The sequence below is a fragment of the Caenorhabditis briggsae genome (assembly GCF_000004555.2).
Source record: "Caenorhabditis briggsae complete genome, chrIII, whole genome shotgun sequence".
Lineage (NCBI taxonomy): Eukaryota > Metazoa > Nematoda > Chromadorea > Rhabditida > Rhabditidae > Caenorhabditis > Caenorhabditis briggsae.
The window spans coordinates 12,687,621-12,704,627 of NC_013490.2; the positions used below are offsets into that span (position 1 = coordinate 12,687,621).

The window sequence follows — 17,007 nt, forward strand, 5'->3', positions numbered from 1 at the left end:
TAAAAGAGGCAAAATTGGGCAAAAATGATCTAGAAATGCATGTTTCAGGATTTATCAGATTCGAAATTTTCTGAATTTTCAAAAAAAAATCTATGAAAATCTTCATTTTTAGGCTAAAAAATCTGAAAAATGAGGGTTTCCAGTTTTTTTGGTGTCAAAATTTCAAATTTCCATAACTTTTTTCATATTCGACCTAGACTAATAAAAATAGTTCCATTCGATTTGCCTTGTTTTCAGCTTCAAAATGAGTATAAACGTGCCTAGGTTACTGTATCTTTCAGTAGTGGTGGGTACGGTAGCGAGCTTAACGGCGCATACGGAAACCTTACACTGCGCTCCTTTAATTTTTGAGCTACAGTAACCTTGCGTATGCTCATTTTGAAGCTAGGCCTTGAATGAAGAAAGTTATAGCATACTGTAGCTTAGTTCATTGCTCAGATTGAACAGAATTTCCAATTTTCAAAAAATCAATGTTTCCAGGTCCACCTCGTTGGCCGTAACGTTCTGGCGAACTACGATCAAGCTGGCGAAACGAAGCGTCTGATCGACCTGATCCTAGGTCGACCATGGTTCGAGATTAGTCGATACTTCCTCGCTTGCCTGTTCATGTGCAATATGGGAAATGTGATGGTTGATGAGGATCGAGAGCTCCCGCTGGAGGAACGAATCAATACCATGAAAATCACACTGATCCATAAGAATATGCACTCGGATCAGATTGCGAAGCTCTCGGCGCCCGATGAGTAGGCCTACTGTAGCCGTTGGACTGATAATTTATTGATCTAAATACTTGCTTTTTTTATGTTTAAAATGTGTGATTTTAAGCTGAAAAATGTGTATTTTCAGCCGAAAAATGCTGATTTTGGACCCCAAAATCTAGAATTTTAAGCCAAAATCTTTGATTTTTCGATTAAAAAATCTAAAAAATCGCCCCCAAAAACAAGGGCTTTCCTGCTGTAAAATGTGAATTTTAAGCCCGAAATCGTTGATTTTTCTAAATTTTAGTGATTTTTTGAGCCAAAAAATGGCGATTTTCGGCGAAACTTTCAGCGATATCTTCTGTTTTTTCGGCGACTTTTGAGCTAATTTTCGCCAAATTTTAAGCTAGAAATCTATGATTTTCAGCCGAAAATCTATGATTTTGATCTCAAAAATTCTGAATTTTAAGCCGAAAATTTTCGACTTTCCGGGCAAGAAATGTCGCTTTTTGGCGATTTTTCGGCCCAAAATTCTTGATTTTTTAACAATTTTTTAAATCAAAATTTACATTTTTTGGGACATTTTTCTACTTTTTCAGCTTTCACATCTCAATATTTAGATTGTTTTTCTCTACTTTTTTCCTTCAATTTCTAACATTTTTTGTCGCTTTTTAATGTATTTTTTGTTTTGAAAATCCTCAATTTCTGTGTGTGAAATTCCATTCAAATAATCCCATTTTTCCCGAATTTCCAGCCAAAAAATTCAAAATTTTTGGAATTTTTGGATTTTTTTAGAATTTTCAGAATTTTAAAAAAATTGAATTTTCAAAAAACTTCTAAAATTACCATTTTCAGCTTGTTTTTTTTGGCTGAAAATTCAAATTTTTTAGAATTTTCAAATCTGAAAAAATGCAAATTTCAGCTTGGCTGAATTTTTTGGCTGAAATTTGAAATTTTCGAAAAAAATGGAATTTCAAAAAAAGTCGTTTTCTTTATCTCAAAAATTTTTGTTTTCAGCATCATTTTTGGCTGAAAACCACGCCCATTCCAGTTACTTTTTCCATGTGAATCTCTCTTTCTCTGCGTCTCTCACTTTTACATGTGCTCTCTCTATCCCTCTCTAGATATCTCTCTGCTTATGTAACGACGGTTTTATTGATATCATTATTATTATCATTATCAAGATTATGATTAAATTGATTGCTCAGAATTTTGAATTTTAGAAAATTTGAAAAAATCGAAAATCGACAAAAAAGTCAAATTGGAGCTCAACTTGTAGGCATGATTGCTCAGAATTACTTAAATTTGAATTCAAAGTCCCAAATCATAGTTCAATGTTCCATGAGTCGCATATGCATTCATAAACTCGGCCCCAAATTCGATGGGCTGGGTGACGGACTGGACGACGTCGGAATTCAGAATCCTCTCGAACCACGCCGTCAATTTTGGGAATTTTTGAATTCCCGGAAATCCGCGAATCGGAAGATCGACGACGTCGTCGAGGCTGGCGGACCACCAGATTTTCTCGAAAAACGGGAATGTGAGATAGTCGGGGTAGCCGGGGGCGGAGCCTGGAACAATTTGAATTTTTGAATTTTTAAAATTTCAAAATTTTGACGTTTAAAAATTTTCGAATTTTCGGATTTTTGAATTTTCGAAATTTTGAATTTTTTGGATTTTTCGAATTTTTGAAAATTCGATTTTCGGATTTTTAATTTTCAAAATTTTTGAATTTTTTGAATTTTTGAAATTTCGAAATTTTGAATTTTTTGAATTTTCGAAATTTTCAAACAAACCTGCATAAAAATCATGGACCAACAAATTTTCAGCCTGTTGCAATACTTCAAAAACTTTTTCCTGTTTCTCATTTTTCAAATTTCGATCTCTCATCACTGCGAACAGTTGGGGGACAGCATGAGCGACCTGAAAATTTGAATGTCAAAGAGATGCAAATGCGCTCTAATGACAAATTTAGTGAAAACTGTCCCTGGAGCGCGTTTACACCAGTTTAGGCTGTGCAAGCGCGCTCTACTGCAATTTTTAGAAGTAATTAGCGTTAGAGCGCATTTGCAGCTTCTGAAATGTGGGAAAAGCGCCCTAAAGTACATTCGTCGTATCTTCAAGGGTGCAAGAGCGATCCACAGCTAATTTGATGAAAATTAGCATTGGGGCGCATTTGCAGTTTTCAATTTTTAGGTTTTCTTCCTAAATTTTCAATTTTCTCCTTGAATTTGCATTAGAGCGCTCTTGCAGGCTCGAAAAGTCGAAAATTCGAAAATCGCAAATGTGCTCTATCGCTAAAACTGATGTTACAGCGAGTAACGCTAATTTTCTCTAACGCTAATTTTCGCCCAAATTAGCGTTAGAGCGAAATTGCATTTTCTAAATTTTCTCATTAGAATTTTCAGATTCTTTTCCGAATATTTCAATTTTTTAAACGATATTCGCAACAGAGCGGTTTTGTCAAAAGTTCAAAAATAGCAAACGCGCTCTAATGCTAAAATGGCATTAGAGCACATTTTTATACTATTAAATGGTGTGTATGAGTAGAAAATGCGCTCCACTGTCAATTTTCATGTAAATTAGAATTGGAGCGCATTCGCTGTATTCCAGATGTGTCAAGTGCGCTCCAACGTTCAAAGAATTAAGGGAAGTTAGCATTGGAGCGCAATTCCGATATTGCAACTATCAATAGAGCGCACTTGACACGATTTGGTGTAAACAACTGCGCTCAACCGATAATAATAGAAAAATGAGCATTAGGGTTAATTTTGGCAAATAGCAAATGCGCTCTAACGTAAATTAGCGTTAGAGCGCAGTTTCTGCATTCCATATGTACAAGTTCGCTCCAGGGCGAACAACATAAGGGAAATTGGCATTGGAGCGTGTTTTTCAAATCTTGTTTTTGCAAAATGCGCTATGTTGACAATTCGTTACCATAGTCAATCTCTCAGCTAGCAGCTTCTGCTGAACCTTCTCAAATGGATCCGTCGGCAGAATTCTGGATTCGGGAAATGCGTCGTCCAAATATTCTGGAATGAATCCAGACTCGATCACAATTTTTCCGTCATGCTCGATGGCGGGCGCCTTTCCCTGATAGTGTTTAGAATAGAACCATTCCGGCTTGTCGGTCACATTTAGGTTGATCACTTCCGCTCTGGAATTTCAAGCTTTAGTTTGGTAAAATTGAAAATTAAGATGGGAAATTGAATTTGTCGGGTTTGAAGCTTTGAAATGAGCCTAAACATGATTAGGTTAGGTTTTGAATAAAGCGAGTTATGCTAAAATGAAAATTCGAAAAATACATTTATTGGTTCCAAAAATTTCAAATTGCCATAACTTTTTTAATTTGCGAGTAAACTCATCGAAATAGTTTTCATTCGACTTGTTTTGTTTTCAGCTTCCAAATGAGTATACGCAAGGTTACTGTAGCTCAAATATAAAACCAGCGAGATGTAAGGTTACTGAATGCGCTACTGAAAAATAAACCACTACTGAAAAATACAGTAACCTAGGCATGTTTATACTCATTTTGCAGCTGAAAACATGAGCAATCTAATGAGCTAAATTTCATTAGTCTAGGTAAAAAATGAAGGAAGTTGTGGCCTTTTCAAATTTTGACACTAATTTTTTTTCTCCCAAAATTTCAAATCACTATAACTTTCTTCATATTAGATCTAGACTGATGAAATGTAGACCATTTGATTTGTCTTGTTTTCAGCTTTCAATTGAGTATACGCAAGGTTACTGTAGCTCAAATATAAAACCAGCGAGATGTAAGGTTACTGAATGCGCCTTTTAGGTAGCTACAGTACCCACCACTACTGAAAAATACAGTAACCTAGGCATGTTTATACTCATTTTGCAGCTGAAAACATGAGCAATCTAATGAGCTAAATTTCATTAGTCTAGGTAAAAAATGAAGGAAGTTGTGGCCTTTTCAAATTTTGACACTAATTTTTTTTCTCCCAAAATTTCAAATCACTATAACTTTCTTCATATTAGATCTAGACTGATGAAATGTAGACCATTTGATTTGTCTTGTTTTCAGCTTTCAATTGAGTATACGCAAGGTTACTGTAGCTCAAATATAAAACCAACGAGATGTAAGGTTACTGAATGCGCCTTTTAGGTAGCTACAGTACCCACCACTACTGAAAGAAACAGTAACCTAGGCATGTTTATACTCATTTTAAAGCTGAAAACATGAAAAATCAAATGAGCTAAATTTCATTAGTCTAGGTTGAAAATGAAGAAAGTCATGGCATTTTTAAGTTTTGACACTAAAACATTTGGTTCCAAAAATTTAAAATTGCCATAACTCCCTTCATTCTAAACCAAACCTAGTCATGTTTATACTCCTTCAAAAGCTCAAAACACGCTAAATTCAAAATTTCAAATTTCGTACAGCACAACTCACTCGATTCCCTTCGCTGCAACATAGATCATGGCCCGTTCTGCCCATGGGCAGAACCGCATGTTGTAAATTCGGAATTTTCCAGAAGCCAGAGGTGGCTCCGGGTCCCCTTTACGGATTGCTTTGGAGGTGACACCCGTTAGTGTCATTTTCTGAAAAAAAATGGAATTTCAGAAAAAGTATATCAGTTGAAAAAATAATTTTCCGAAAAGAAATGTTTTTCTTATCAATTTTTTTCTATTGATAGTGATAAGAAATTATGTGATGCAACTAGTAAACAAAGAGAATATATCAAAAATTATGTAATAAGACCAAGAGAAAGAATTATGGAATTTTTTGAAAATTTGAAAAAATAGGAATTTTTGGAAAAATTCCACAAACCTTGCCTGGCCTAGGAAAATCTAGGCCACAGTCGGGAACACTTTCCAGTTCGAAATCTGGAAAATACTGAAAATCCGGGTCCAAATCCACCATTCTCAACCGCACGGCTTGTAAATAACGCTCTAAGACGGAGATGTCTCCTGAGTAGTCTGGAAGTTTATTTTAAAGGCGCATATCTCTAAAAGGGGCGGAGCTAACTAAACTTTGTTAACTATGAAAATGTAGAAAATTAAATTTTACACATGTTATCAGTTGACAACTTTTTGATAGCATTTTTAGTTTCTGAGTTATAAGTTTTTAAGTTATGGGCACTGTAGAACTGGCGGTCTAAGGCGCCTCGAAATTTAAAGGCGCATAATTCATAAACTACAATTGCTATTAAAAAGAATTAAAATACAAAAATGTGTAAAACTTCATAAGCTACAAAATCGTAGTTGGTAATTTTTGATAACGTTTTTAGTTTCTGAGTTATGCGCCTTTAAAGTTAAAGCGCCCTTCAGAGCTTACCTACCCCCGCCCAAGGGGCGCCTCTAACCTTAAAGGCGCATATCTCAAAAACCTAAAAAGCTATTAACAAAAGAAAAAATACCAAAATGTGTAAAATTTTATAAGCTACAAAATTGTAGTTGGTAACTTTTGAGTAGCATTCTTAGTTTTCGAGTTATGCGCATTTAAAGTGAAAAGCGCCCTTCAACGCCTGCCTACCCCCACCAAAGAGCGCCCCCAACTTTAAAAGCGCATATCTCAAAAAGGGGCGGAGCTAACAACTTTTTGTTAACTATGAAAATGTAGGAACATAAATTTCACACATTATGTTAGTTTAAAACTTCTTTATAATTTTGCTGCTTTTTAATTTATGCGCCTTTAAAGTTAAAGCGTCCTTTAGCGCTTACCTACCCCCGCTCAAGGGGCGCCTTTAACTTTAAAAGCGCATAACTCATAAATCACAATTACTATCAAAAATAAGTAAACTACAAAAATTTGTAAAATTTTATAAGCTACAAATTTATAGTTAACAACTTTTTAATGGCTCTTTTAGTTTTTGAGTTATGCGTCTTGTAATCTAGCCTCACCATCATCATTGGTTCGGTTGATGCAGTTCCCATCAGTGTTAGAACTCGAGGGGTCCATTTCAGGAGCTGGAAATAGCCGAAAAATGGATTTTAAAGCTTTTTAGTCAATCTCAGAAAGCAAAAATGCACATTTTCGAAAATGTGATCTCTCTGGTTTCCATGGAAACCGGAAAAGAGAAAAATGTGTAAATATCTATTTAGAGAAAAACATGAGAAATTTGGGATAATTGTATGTTGTAGAAATCTAAAAATTAGAAGGATTGTAAATCTAAAAAAGTGCTGAAAATTCGGAAAAATTGAAGAAAAATATTCATATTTGCTGAAAAACAGAAAAAAAATCCTGAAAAATCTGTAAATCCAAGAGATTAGAAATTCCTTATTTTGCAGTAAACAAGATTTTTTCAGCGGAAAATTTGAAATGGGATCGGGAAGATCAGCTGGTGATTTCTGAAAAAAAACGTCGAATTTCTGATATTCTGGAAATCTGAAAATTAAAAAATCTGTAATTTCTAAATTCCCCATTAATCGAATTTTTGGATTTTCGAGTTTCTGAAATTCAAAATTTTTGAATTTTTTAGATTTTTTATCTGACCAGCACGAATCTGAAAATTCTGAAACTTTTAAAAAAATTGTAATTTTGAAATGTTCTGTATTTTCTCCGATATTTCATTCTCCAAGGAAACCGGATTATTGTACTTTCAACCGATTTCTGATTATGGAATTTGTACTTTTATGATAACAGAAAAAAAAACTTGTTCCAGGTTTTCTGAAGACGTCATTATTCTAGCGTCTTCTGAATTCTGAGAAGACGTTATAAGATTTAGGGTCATTTCTTCCTCATTTTCTTTTGATGTTCGATGATTGTTCGGTGAAAAAAACGACAGTGAAAAAGAGGAAAAAAAAGGGAAAATAGGAAAAAACGAGTTTTTTTTTCCGTAGCGAAAAATCAGAGATTAGATAAAAAGGAAAATTTGAAAATACGGAAATAAATGTTGCGAAATTGAAATTCCGAGACAACTTATTGAAAACTTCAGATTTTCAGATTTTGGAAAATCCCAAAAAATTCAAAAATTGAGAAATTCAGATTTCCAGCAATCCACCGTTTCGAAGTTTAAAAAATTTAGGAAATCTTAAAATTTAAGAAACCTCAGAATTACGGATGTTTCGAAATCAAGAAAGTTCATCAATGTAAAAAAATCTGAAATTTTGATTTTCAGCTTATCACAAACTCAGAATTCTGGAAATTCCAAAAATCGAAAATCCCCAATTTTGATATTTTCAGACTTTCAAATTTCCAAAATCGACTGAATCAGAGTTTTCGATTTTCATAGTTTCAGAAGTTCCAAAAAGCAGAAAATCCGAAATTTTTACAAATCTGGGAATCCTACAAAATCGAACATTCCAAGTTTTCAAATTTGCAGATTCTCAGATTCTCAGAATTTCCAGAAAGTCAGAATTCCTTATTACAAAATTCAAGAATTCCAAATTTTGCAGATTCTCAACTTCACATTTTCATTCTTAGAATCAAAATTTTCCAGTTTTTGAAAAATTTATCCCTTTTTCCAAGTTCCCCAAAAAGCGGTCCAGATATTTCTTTAAAAAAGAAAAACCAGATAATTATCATTAATCATCCAATTAGCCCAATAATGTTATCTATGAAATCCTATATTTTTCCGATTTTTCCCATAAATCGGGCCTAGATAATTACCCTAATTACCCTAATTATCCCAAAAAGATATTTTCTTATCATATCCTTTCATCCCCATAAATGATAATAACTTTTTCTCTCATCACTCCCAATTTTTCCCATAAATCCGACCTAGATGATTACTAATTATGCCTAAAATCCCTTATCATTTATTTTTATCTCCAATAAAAGATAATAATTCTCTTTCTAATCACAATTAATCGTCGCTTGGGGGGAAATTGGAATACATAAAAATTCCAAAGAAGACAAAAAAGACAAAAAGAGAAGGAAAACTTTTTTACGCGCTGATTTTTTTCGATTTTTTTCTTCCTTTTCCTCTTCAGCCGGACCGGCAGATAGCAAGTTTTTTTTGCCAATCCCCCCCCCCCTCACTAAAAGGGCGAGGCCTCGGGAAGCTTCTCCCTAACCATCTACCCTCCACCCCACCCCAAACCCTCTATATAAGAATTCAGAAGACGTCAGACACCTTCAGACATCCGAAATGTCAACAATCGGTTATATTGGAGCTTCCCTGTGCCTTGTAGGAGTTCTCTCATCCCTATTCTCAATCTCTCACATCGTTTCTGACATCAATTCTCTTCGTTCCGAAGTTGAAGGTCGTGTCGATGAGTTTAAGGTTCTTGCCGATGACACGTGGCAACGTCTTCTGATCCTCCAATCTCCAACTGGGGAAACCGAGAATGTGATGCCCTCGATCTTCCGTTCCAAGAGATTCGTCTACCCAGGAATGTGCAACTGCGACAGCAACTCTCAAGGATGTCCAGCAGGACCACCAGGACCACCAGGACTTCCAGGAAAGCGTGGAGACGAAGGACAGCCAGGAGACCTCGGAAGAACTGGAGCCACTGGAATCTCTCTCGCTGCCGTGCACCATATTCCAGGAGGATGTATCCAATGCCCAGCCGGACCAGCCGGACCACCAGGACCACAAGGACCAGTTGGAAATCAAGGGTTCCCAGGAGTGGTCGGACCATGTGGACCATCTGGAGACGATGGACAGCCAGGACCACAAGGAGTTCAGGGAGATAAGGGAGCGCAAGGACCAAAAGGCTTCGATGGAGCTGATGGACCAGATGGTATGCCAGGAACCGCTTACTTCCCAGGAGCACAAGGACAGCCAGGAGAGCCAGGATGGTTGGGACACCCGGGACTTCCAGGAAAGCATGGAGAGCCAGGACAGGATGGAGAGGAAGGACCAAAGGGAGCACCAGGAACACCGGGAGCCAATGGAAGAGATGCCTATCCAGGACAACCAGGAAAGGCTGGAGAGCCAGGAAGTGTTGGTGAGTGATTCGGAATTTTTGAATACGACAAAAAATTTCTTATGCGCCTTTAAATCTTGTAGTTGCCAAGAGCCCTAAACTTCAAAAGCGCATATCTCAAAAACCAAAATAGCTATCAATAGGTGCTAAATTACAAAAATGTAGCTTACCAAATTTTGCACATTTTTTGTAATTTATATATTTTTGATAGCATTTGTGGTTTTTGAGTTATGCGCCTTTAAAGTTAAAGGAGTCCTTCAGCGCCTGCCTACCACAGCGCCTAAGGGCGTCTCTTACTGTGAAGGGGCATATCTCAAAAACCGTAACTTCTATAAAAAAAGGTTAACTAGAAAAATGTAGAAAACAAAATTTCCTTCTCAAATATGCCTATTTTTCCAGGAAAGGACGCCAACTACTGTCCATGCCCAGCCCGCCGCGATTCCAAGACCGAATCCGTCCACGAGCCACCAGCAGCCTCCCAAAATGGAGGATACAGAAAGGCCAAGAGACACTAAACAGTGGAAATGTTATTTATTTTTGTTTTTTCTGCATAATGAAGCTATTTTTGTTTCAAATTAAATGTTCAAAAAACAAAAAAAAAGGAAAAACCTAGGCGGGGGGGGGGTTGAACCAAAGACCTTCCACTTAATAGCCGGCAGTGTACACCATAAGGCCATCTGAGCACAATTAGAAAAAGGGAGAGAATTCAATTATAATATGGGGGGCGCGTGAAAAATTAGAGGAATTTCAACAAAAATCATTCACGTTTTGGAAAAAGTATTATTTAAAAAGTGAAAAAATTGTCCGAAGAGATGTGAATCTCACTGGAGTTTTCGTATATAAGGGAATGGAGAAACAGTGAGAATCAGTCAGTTCTCCAGCTTCGGGTGGAGAGCTGGGGCTCTTGGAGCTTGGGCTGCTAGAGTCGGAGCTGGGTCCTGGGTCCTGAAACTGGAGCTATTGGAACTGGAGGTTATGGTCCTGAAGCTGAAATTGGAGTAGCTGGAACAGAGGTGTAGCTCGAAATGGATATTCAGGCGGAGTCGGAGCTGGAGTCACATCTGGAAGTGGAACTGGAGCAGCTGGTGGAGGAGGAGCCGGAGGACAGATCTCGGAACGCATCGACAACTTCATAACTAAGCTCGATGATTCCACTGGAGTATTTTCAACATTTCGGGTTCTATACAAGTAAGTAATTGAGGATTTATTATATAGATTTATCATTCTTCGCGTTTCAGATAAGCGGAAAAAAAAGAAACTGAACCAAAGTGTACTGTAGCTTTGGAAAAGACAACCAGTGGACCCCCAGACTACAGTCCCCATGTGAAAAATTATGGCTTTGGAACAAGATTATTTGTAATGATTATTTGTACAAGAACAAGTTGAATTTGGATTACTAGAATGAAAATTCGAATATATTTGTATATAATTTTTTGTATCTATTTGTTGCTATCCTTTTCAGATCTGAAAAATATAAAGATTTTAAACTCATTTTATTCAACTTTGTTGAAGTTCAACAAAACTTTTTCAGCTAATGCTTACGGAAAGGCTCATAACTCGGCTGAAAAACGGATTCTTGCACGAATTAAATTGTAAAATTTAGGAATTGAAAAGAGCTACAAAATGGTATAAAATTCGCTTGTAGCCATATATCAAGTCCCAGACCAGAGGTCATCAATCAGTTACGCCAAGCCCATCCGGTAAGCGCAGGATCGGCTGTTTTACGACGTCTAGTTCAAATCGCATTGACACAAAACAATTGAATTATGTACAGTTTTGTAGACCTTCTCAAGTTCTACATTCTCCTTTTTAATTCATACATTAATTCCAATTTCGAGCCGAGTTATGCGCCATCCACCATTCAAATGACACACTTCCCAAAAAATTAGTACCCACATGGAATTCAAAAGTTCATAACAACGTATCAACGCTAGATGTTTTGTACGAATTAAATATCAAAATGTAGAACTTAAAAAGAGCTACAGAGTGGTATTAAATTCAACTATATTGGATCAGCGAGCTTCAAAACAAAAATTGTCAAACAGCCAGACCGTCAAAATTTGTTACCATGTGTCCTACTGTTTTTACACTTTGTTAAAACAACCTTTAGCTCGAAGCTCAACATTCAAAAATAGCCAATTTTTATACCATTTTGTAGATCTTTTCAATTTCTACAATTTACTTTTTTTTCAGACAAATATTCTCATTTTGATAGGAGTTATGCGCCATCCATTATCCCCTGATTCAAATGACACCCTTCTCATGAACTATATACCCACCATCCTTGCGCGGCGCGTAACTTGGCTCAAAGCTAGAATTTATGTACGAATTAAATATCCAAATGTAGAACATAAAAAGAGCTACAACGTAGTTATTAATTCAACTATACTCGTGTTTAGGGTTTCGAACTAGAGGTTGTCAAACTGTTGGACCTAGTCAAATCGGCTAAAGCCCGCCTGGATGTATCACGACTTCTGGTTCTGAACCCAATTTTCAATATGATCGACTTATGTATCATTTTATAGGCCTTTTTAAGAACTATATATTGCTTTTTAATTCATACAGATATTCTAATTTTGAGACGAGTTATACGCCATCCATTACCACCTAGTCCAAATTACACTTTTAGTACCCCTTAGGAGGGTTTAGCACCCCCTAGGACCCCCAACCAACTGTCCAACATTGTATGGCTTAAGATTTACAACGTCTTCTATCTCCAGATGACGTATCTGCAGATGACGTCATGGTGACCCCCAACCGAGGGGACTGTTTGTTCTCTTCTCCCCGGACCATCAATCTACAGTTTTTTGTATCCCCTGACCACTTTTTTGTATGTACCTTGATCACAGTCTCCTTTACAATTTCAACGACAAATGGATCTTTTGTCTGCGTCTCTCGTGTATTGCGTACTATTTCTTGTGTTCGTAGGGTAAGTAGTAAGGGTAATCTGTGTAGGACTAGAAGGGACATCTGGGTAGACATAGTGGTGGAAGTTATTTTTATTGAAAATAGCCGTCAACTTTGAGCTCAAATATCTCCATTTCTATAAAAGGTATCAAAATTTTGTCAACTGATAGAATATTGGTGATATTCTGATAAACAGTTTAACAGTTGACAAATTTTTGATATCTTTCCCAGGAATCGAGATAATTGAGCTCAAAGGTGAAGGTTTGGGTGGGCTTCTATAAGAGGAAACATGGTACATGTAATGGAGCATAACTTAGCTCAAAAGGGGAATTTCTATTTGAAAAAAAAAGTAGAGAACTTGAAAAGATTTACAAAATGGTCAATAATTCGACGATATTGGATTGTTCGACTTACAAGAAGATCACTCCTAATGAGTCACTCCTAATGAGTCTTCCTCTTACCACAACACCACACAACCGATGTTTTTCCCTGGCGTGGAGGGCGTATAGGAGAGAGGGGCGTAGTGAAGAGAAGGAGAGGGCGAAATCGACCGAAAAATTTCAGACGAAGATTTTCAGCTTGTTGATGATACTATGACCTAGATTTTTTTGTCATCGTGTTGCGGATAATTCAAACTATCAGTACTGAAATTTTTAGCAAATTCTCAACGCTGTCTGAAAACACTTCCCTTGTTAGAAGTAGGGAGCTCTGAAACATCCTCATCAGCGGCAGCGGCCCGGGTTGCGCCGACTCGACTCTTTTGCGATAACTGGCTCAAACATCCAGTTTTTGAGTAGTTGAATTTCGTATCATTTCGTAACTTTTTTTCAAGATCTACATTTTACTTATAGATTCAAACAAAATTTTACAGCTTGAGTTACGCACCGCGCCAATTTTGACCACGAACTTTAGCAATTTTTTTCCGACCCGACAGTTTGAAGGTCCCTAGCTCAAACTGAGAGATTCCATATAGTTGATTTTATAACCATGTTCTAGCTTATTTCAATTCAAGATTATGCGATTTTATTGGAACAAAAAATTCCAAATTTGAGCCAAGTTATGAAAGCACGATCTTCTGAAACTAACTTCAGGAAAATTTGACCTACCGATTCGACCTCTAATCCAAAACTCAAGGTTAAAATATAGTTAAATTTTGAATCATTTTGTAGCCCTTCTCAAATCTCATATTTAACTTTTTGAATTGAACAGAGTTTCCAATTCGGAGCAGAGTTATGCGCCGTGCAATTATAGTGGTCCCTCTCAAATGTGTCATTTATATCGAGTGGTAATGAATAGCACATAACTCGGCTCAAAAATGGAATTCCTGTTTGAGTCAAACAGTAAAATGTAGAACTTGAAGAGATCTATAAAATGAAATATAATTCAGTTATATTCGAATGTTGAGTTTTGAACTAGAGGTTGTAAAACCCCCGAGTCGGCAGAACCATCCCGGTTAGAGGCCTGTCTCATTTGCTGTCTTTCGTAAAAACTCGCTAATCCACTATAAATAAATTTTGTATCGGTTTTTAGCTTTTTTCAAATCCTACATTTTAACTTTTAATTCAAATAAAAATTCCAAATTTCAACAGAGTTATGTCCCATGCAATTATGGTCCCTTTTTGAGCCCTCTACCCTGGGCTCTGGGGGACCCGAACACCCCACGGAGATAAGCACCCCGTAATGTTTGTTTCATTTCTCTTTCTCACTACGTAAGAAGAATTATCCAAATTCGAATTTCTGTTTGATTCGATAAATAAAATGTAGAACTTGAAAAAATCTACAATATGATTTTTATTTCAACTACACTTGAAAATCTAGATTTAAATATAGAAGGCGTGAAGCATGAGCGACATCGGCGCGGGTTCCACTGGCTCGGCTCTTCTCCGATCTCTAGTTCAAAACTCGGCAACCAAATCTAGTTGAGTCATACATCATTTTGTACCCTTTTTTGAGTCTTACATTATACATTTTAGATCAAATAAGAATTCCAATTTTGAGCCGAGTTATGCGCCGTGCAAGTATGGTCCCTTTTTGCACCCCTACCCTGGACACCCCGAGACCCGACTGTTTGACGGCTTCTATTCCAAAACTCAACATTCTAATAAAATTGAATTAAGTATCATTTAGTAGATCTTTTAAAATCCTACCATTTGCTTTTTGAATCAAACTGAAATTCCAATTTTGAGGCAAGTTATGTCCCATGCAATTGTGGTCCCTTTTTGAGCCCTCTACCCTGGGCCCTGGGGGACCCGAACACCCCACGGAGATAAGCACCCCGTAATGTTTGTTCCATTTCTCTTTCTCACTACGTAAGAAGAACCAATAGAACACCTCATCACGTGGATTGCACCGTTCTCCTTTTGAATGACAGTATCCTCTCTCTGTTCGAAGGAGATGAGAATGGATTAATGGGAGAGAGAGGGAGAGTGAGAGATGGTGCTATTGAGATTAGGTAATGGTATGGGAAAGGTAGTCATTGGTGTTTCGATGAATACATTCAGATAATGTAAGCAGGGGAATGAATGGAGGGAATTTGAATTTGAAAAAAGAAGGAATGGAGGATAAGGGTCTAGGGTCTAGGAGCTAGGAGCTAGGAGCTAGGAGCCAGGAGCTAGGGATATATGGATATATGGATATATGGATCTATAGATCTATAGGTCTATGAATTTAGGAATCTAAAGATCGAGAGATCTAGGGATGTTTGCTTGGAAGCCTCTCAAGGAGTAGAGTTTCAAAACGATGACCTAAAATCCAAAATACATGAAAACAACTAGTCCAGTATAATTATGGTTTTGAAGAACGGATTTTGACAGTTTTGAATTAGTTTTCAAATTTAGAGAATGTTGATTTTGAAGCGAATTATGATCATTTCAGACAAATGTGGCCTAGTTTTGGATTCCTAGGCCACACAAAACGACGGTGGTCTCTATGCGCTAACTTTGACTCAATTCATCTCAACTCTGGTAAGAGTTATCAAAGAATGGTTAACTAGTAAAGTGTTGAAAATTTTATAACACATATTTTGTTCATTGACCATTTTTTGAAACCTTTTACAGGAACCGAGTTACATAGGCTTTAAAGGTGGGGGGACAGGAGATTTTTCGTAGTTTTTTTGTAGCTAGAGTATGCATTCTACCGTCACGGTGTACAACGATTAATGTCACTCTGCGTACAGCTGTCGTCCTCGCCTTTATGTATGCAATCGGGCGTGCCCTTTCTCTTTGCCCGCGTGGCTCAGTCGGTAGCGGCGCCGCACCCTCAATCCTCGTCTTCACAAGTTCAACTCCTCGAGGGGCATCTTTGAACGGAATTTCGAGAACATTATTTTTTTCATGTCCCCCCACCTTTAAGCGCATTACATCTGGGTACCCCCGTGAAGCATGTAGATAGAACCTTGCGTTTTTACCCGATTTAGTTTCTGTGAGAGGTATTTTAAAAGTAATCAACTAACAAAATTTTGAAAATTTTATAACAAACCACATTTTTTAAGTTAACCCCTTTCTGTTTCTTTTACACTAACCAAGATGGATTGAGTCAAAGTTACAGGAGTTTACTAGCCTTACGCTCTGGTCCCTAGGCGCTAACTTTGATTGAATTTATCTCGGTTCCTGTAAAAGATATCAAAAAGTCAACAATTAATAAAATGTTGGAAACTTTCTAAGAAACATTTTGTTAGTCGCCCACTTTTTGATACCACTCACAGGAAACGAGATAAATTGAGTCAAAGTTAGAGGAGGGGGCCCAACCTGCTTACGGGTCTTACAGTGGTCCCCCGAACCTCGGTATTTATATAAAAAGTGGTCCATTTCTCACCACAAAACCTTTTCTTATGATATTCACGTGATTCTCCTCATCAGAATACACAGTACACCGTTTTCTGCCTCTCCCAAACACTTGGTCCGTCTCTGTTCTTCCATTGCACACCGCACTAATTTCGTTGACAACGAGTTCTCTGCGTCCCTCCGATTTTTGTACTCTTTCATTTTTCTGTCTTTTTGATCTTAATACGATGGTCTCCCTCTATCCATCATAAATTCTGGTCCCCCCTTTTTGATTTAATGTGTCAAAAAGGACCGTTTGGTTGTGGTTTGAGGTGGGAAGAGGGGGATTAGAAGAGGCGCTACAGTAATCCTGCTAGATTACAATTTTAGGAATTTTTTGAGTGGGATTTTGTAAGAAAGTCTGAATTCTAAATTATCCAAAAAATGTTGGAAATTCTGTAAAATGGAAAACTTCGATTTTCGAAACATCAAAATGAAAAATTTCAAACTAAAAAATTCAGAATTTTTGAAATTTATGCGAATTTGCCAAAAAATGAATTTCGAATTATTGAATTTTAGAATTTATAGATTTTTGGAATTTTTTGGAATTCTTTCAATTTTTAAATTTTTCGAGGTTTTCAGAGTGTTAGAATTTTTAAATTTTCTTCAATTTCTGATTTTTTCAAAATTTCAATATTAAAAACACATTTTTATGAATTCAAAAATCCCAAAAAATTCGAAAATTCAAATATTCAAATATTCAAAAATTTCTGAAAATTCAAAAATCCCAAAAAATTCAA

At 36.7% G+C, this 17,007-nt stretch overlaps 3 protein-coding genes across 3 annotated transcripts in view; 2 read left to right on the forward strand and 1 right to left on the reverse strand.

Annotated features, from left to right (window-relative positions):
* CBG12293 overlaps positions 1–747 on the forward strand; it is a gene marked incomplete at both ends in the record, with an annotated part of 2,777 nt that extends 2,030 nt beyond the window's left edge. The window contains one exon of the mRNA XM_045244547.1: positions 481–747. Within this exon, the coding sequence (XP_045094820.1) occupies positions 481–747 (267 nt within the window). The remainder of the gene's footprint in view (positions 1–480) is intronic.
* Positions 748–2,009: 1,262 nt separating this feature from the next.
* Positions 2,010–5,264, reverse strand: Cbr-gsto-1.2 (the record flags this gene model as incomplete). The annotated part of the gene is made up of 4 exons (XM_002642659.1): positions 2,010–2,269; positions 2,495–2,621; positions 3,636–3,855; positions 5,119–5,264. The coding sequence occupies 4 exons, from the start codon at positions 5,262–5,264 to the stop codon at positions 2,010–2,012; spliced, it is 753 nt and encodes a 250-aa protein (XP_002642705.1).
* A 3,494-nt stretch (positions 5,265–8,758) lies between these two features.
* Cbr-col-90 lies at positions 8,759–10,054 on the forward strand (the record flags this gene model as incomplete). Its single annotated transcript, XM_002642660.1, has 2 exons — positions 8,759–9,560; positions 9,939–10,054. The coding sequence occupies 2 exons, from the start codon at positions 8,759–8,761 to the stop codon at positions 10,052–10,054; spliced, it is 918 nt and encodes a 305-aa protein (XP_002642706.1).
* Positions 10,055–17,007: the final 6,953 nt, after the last annotated feature.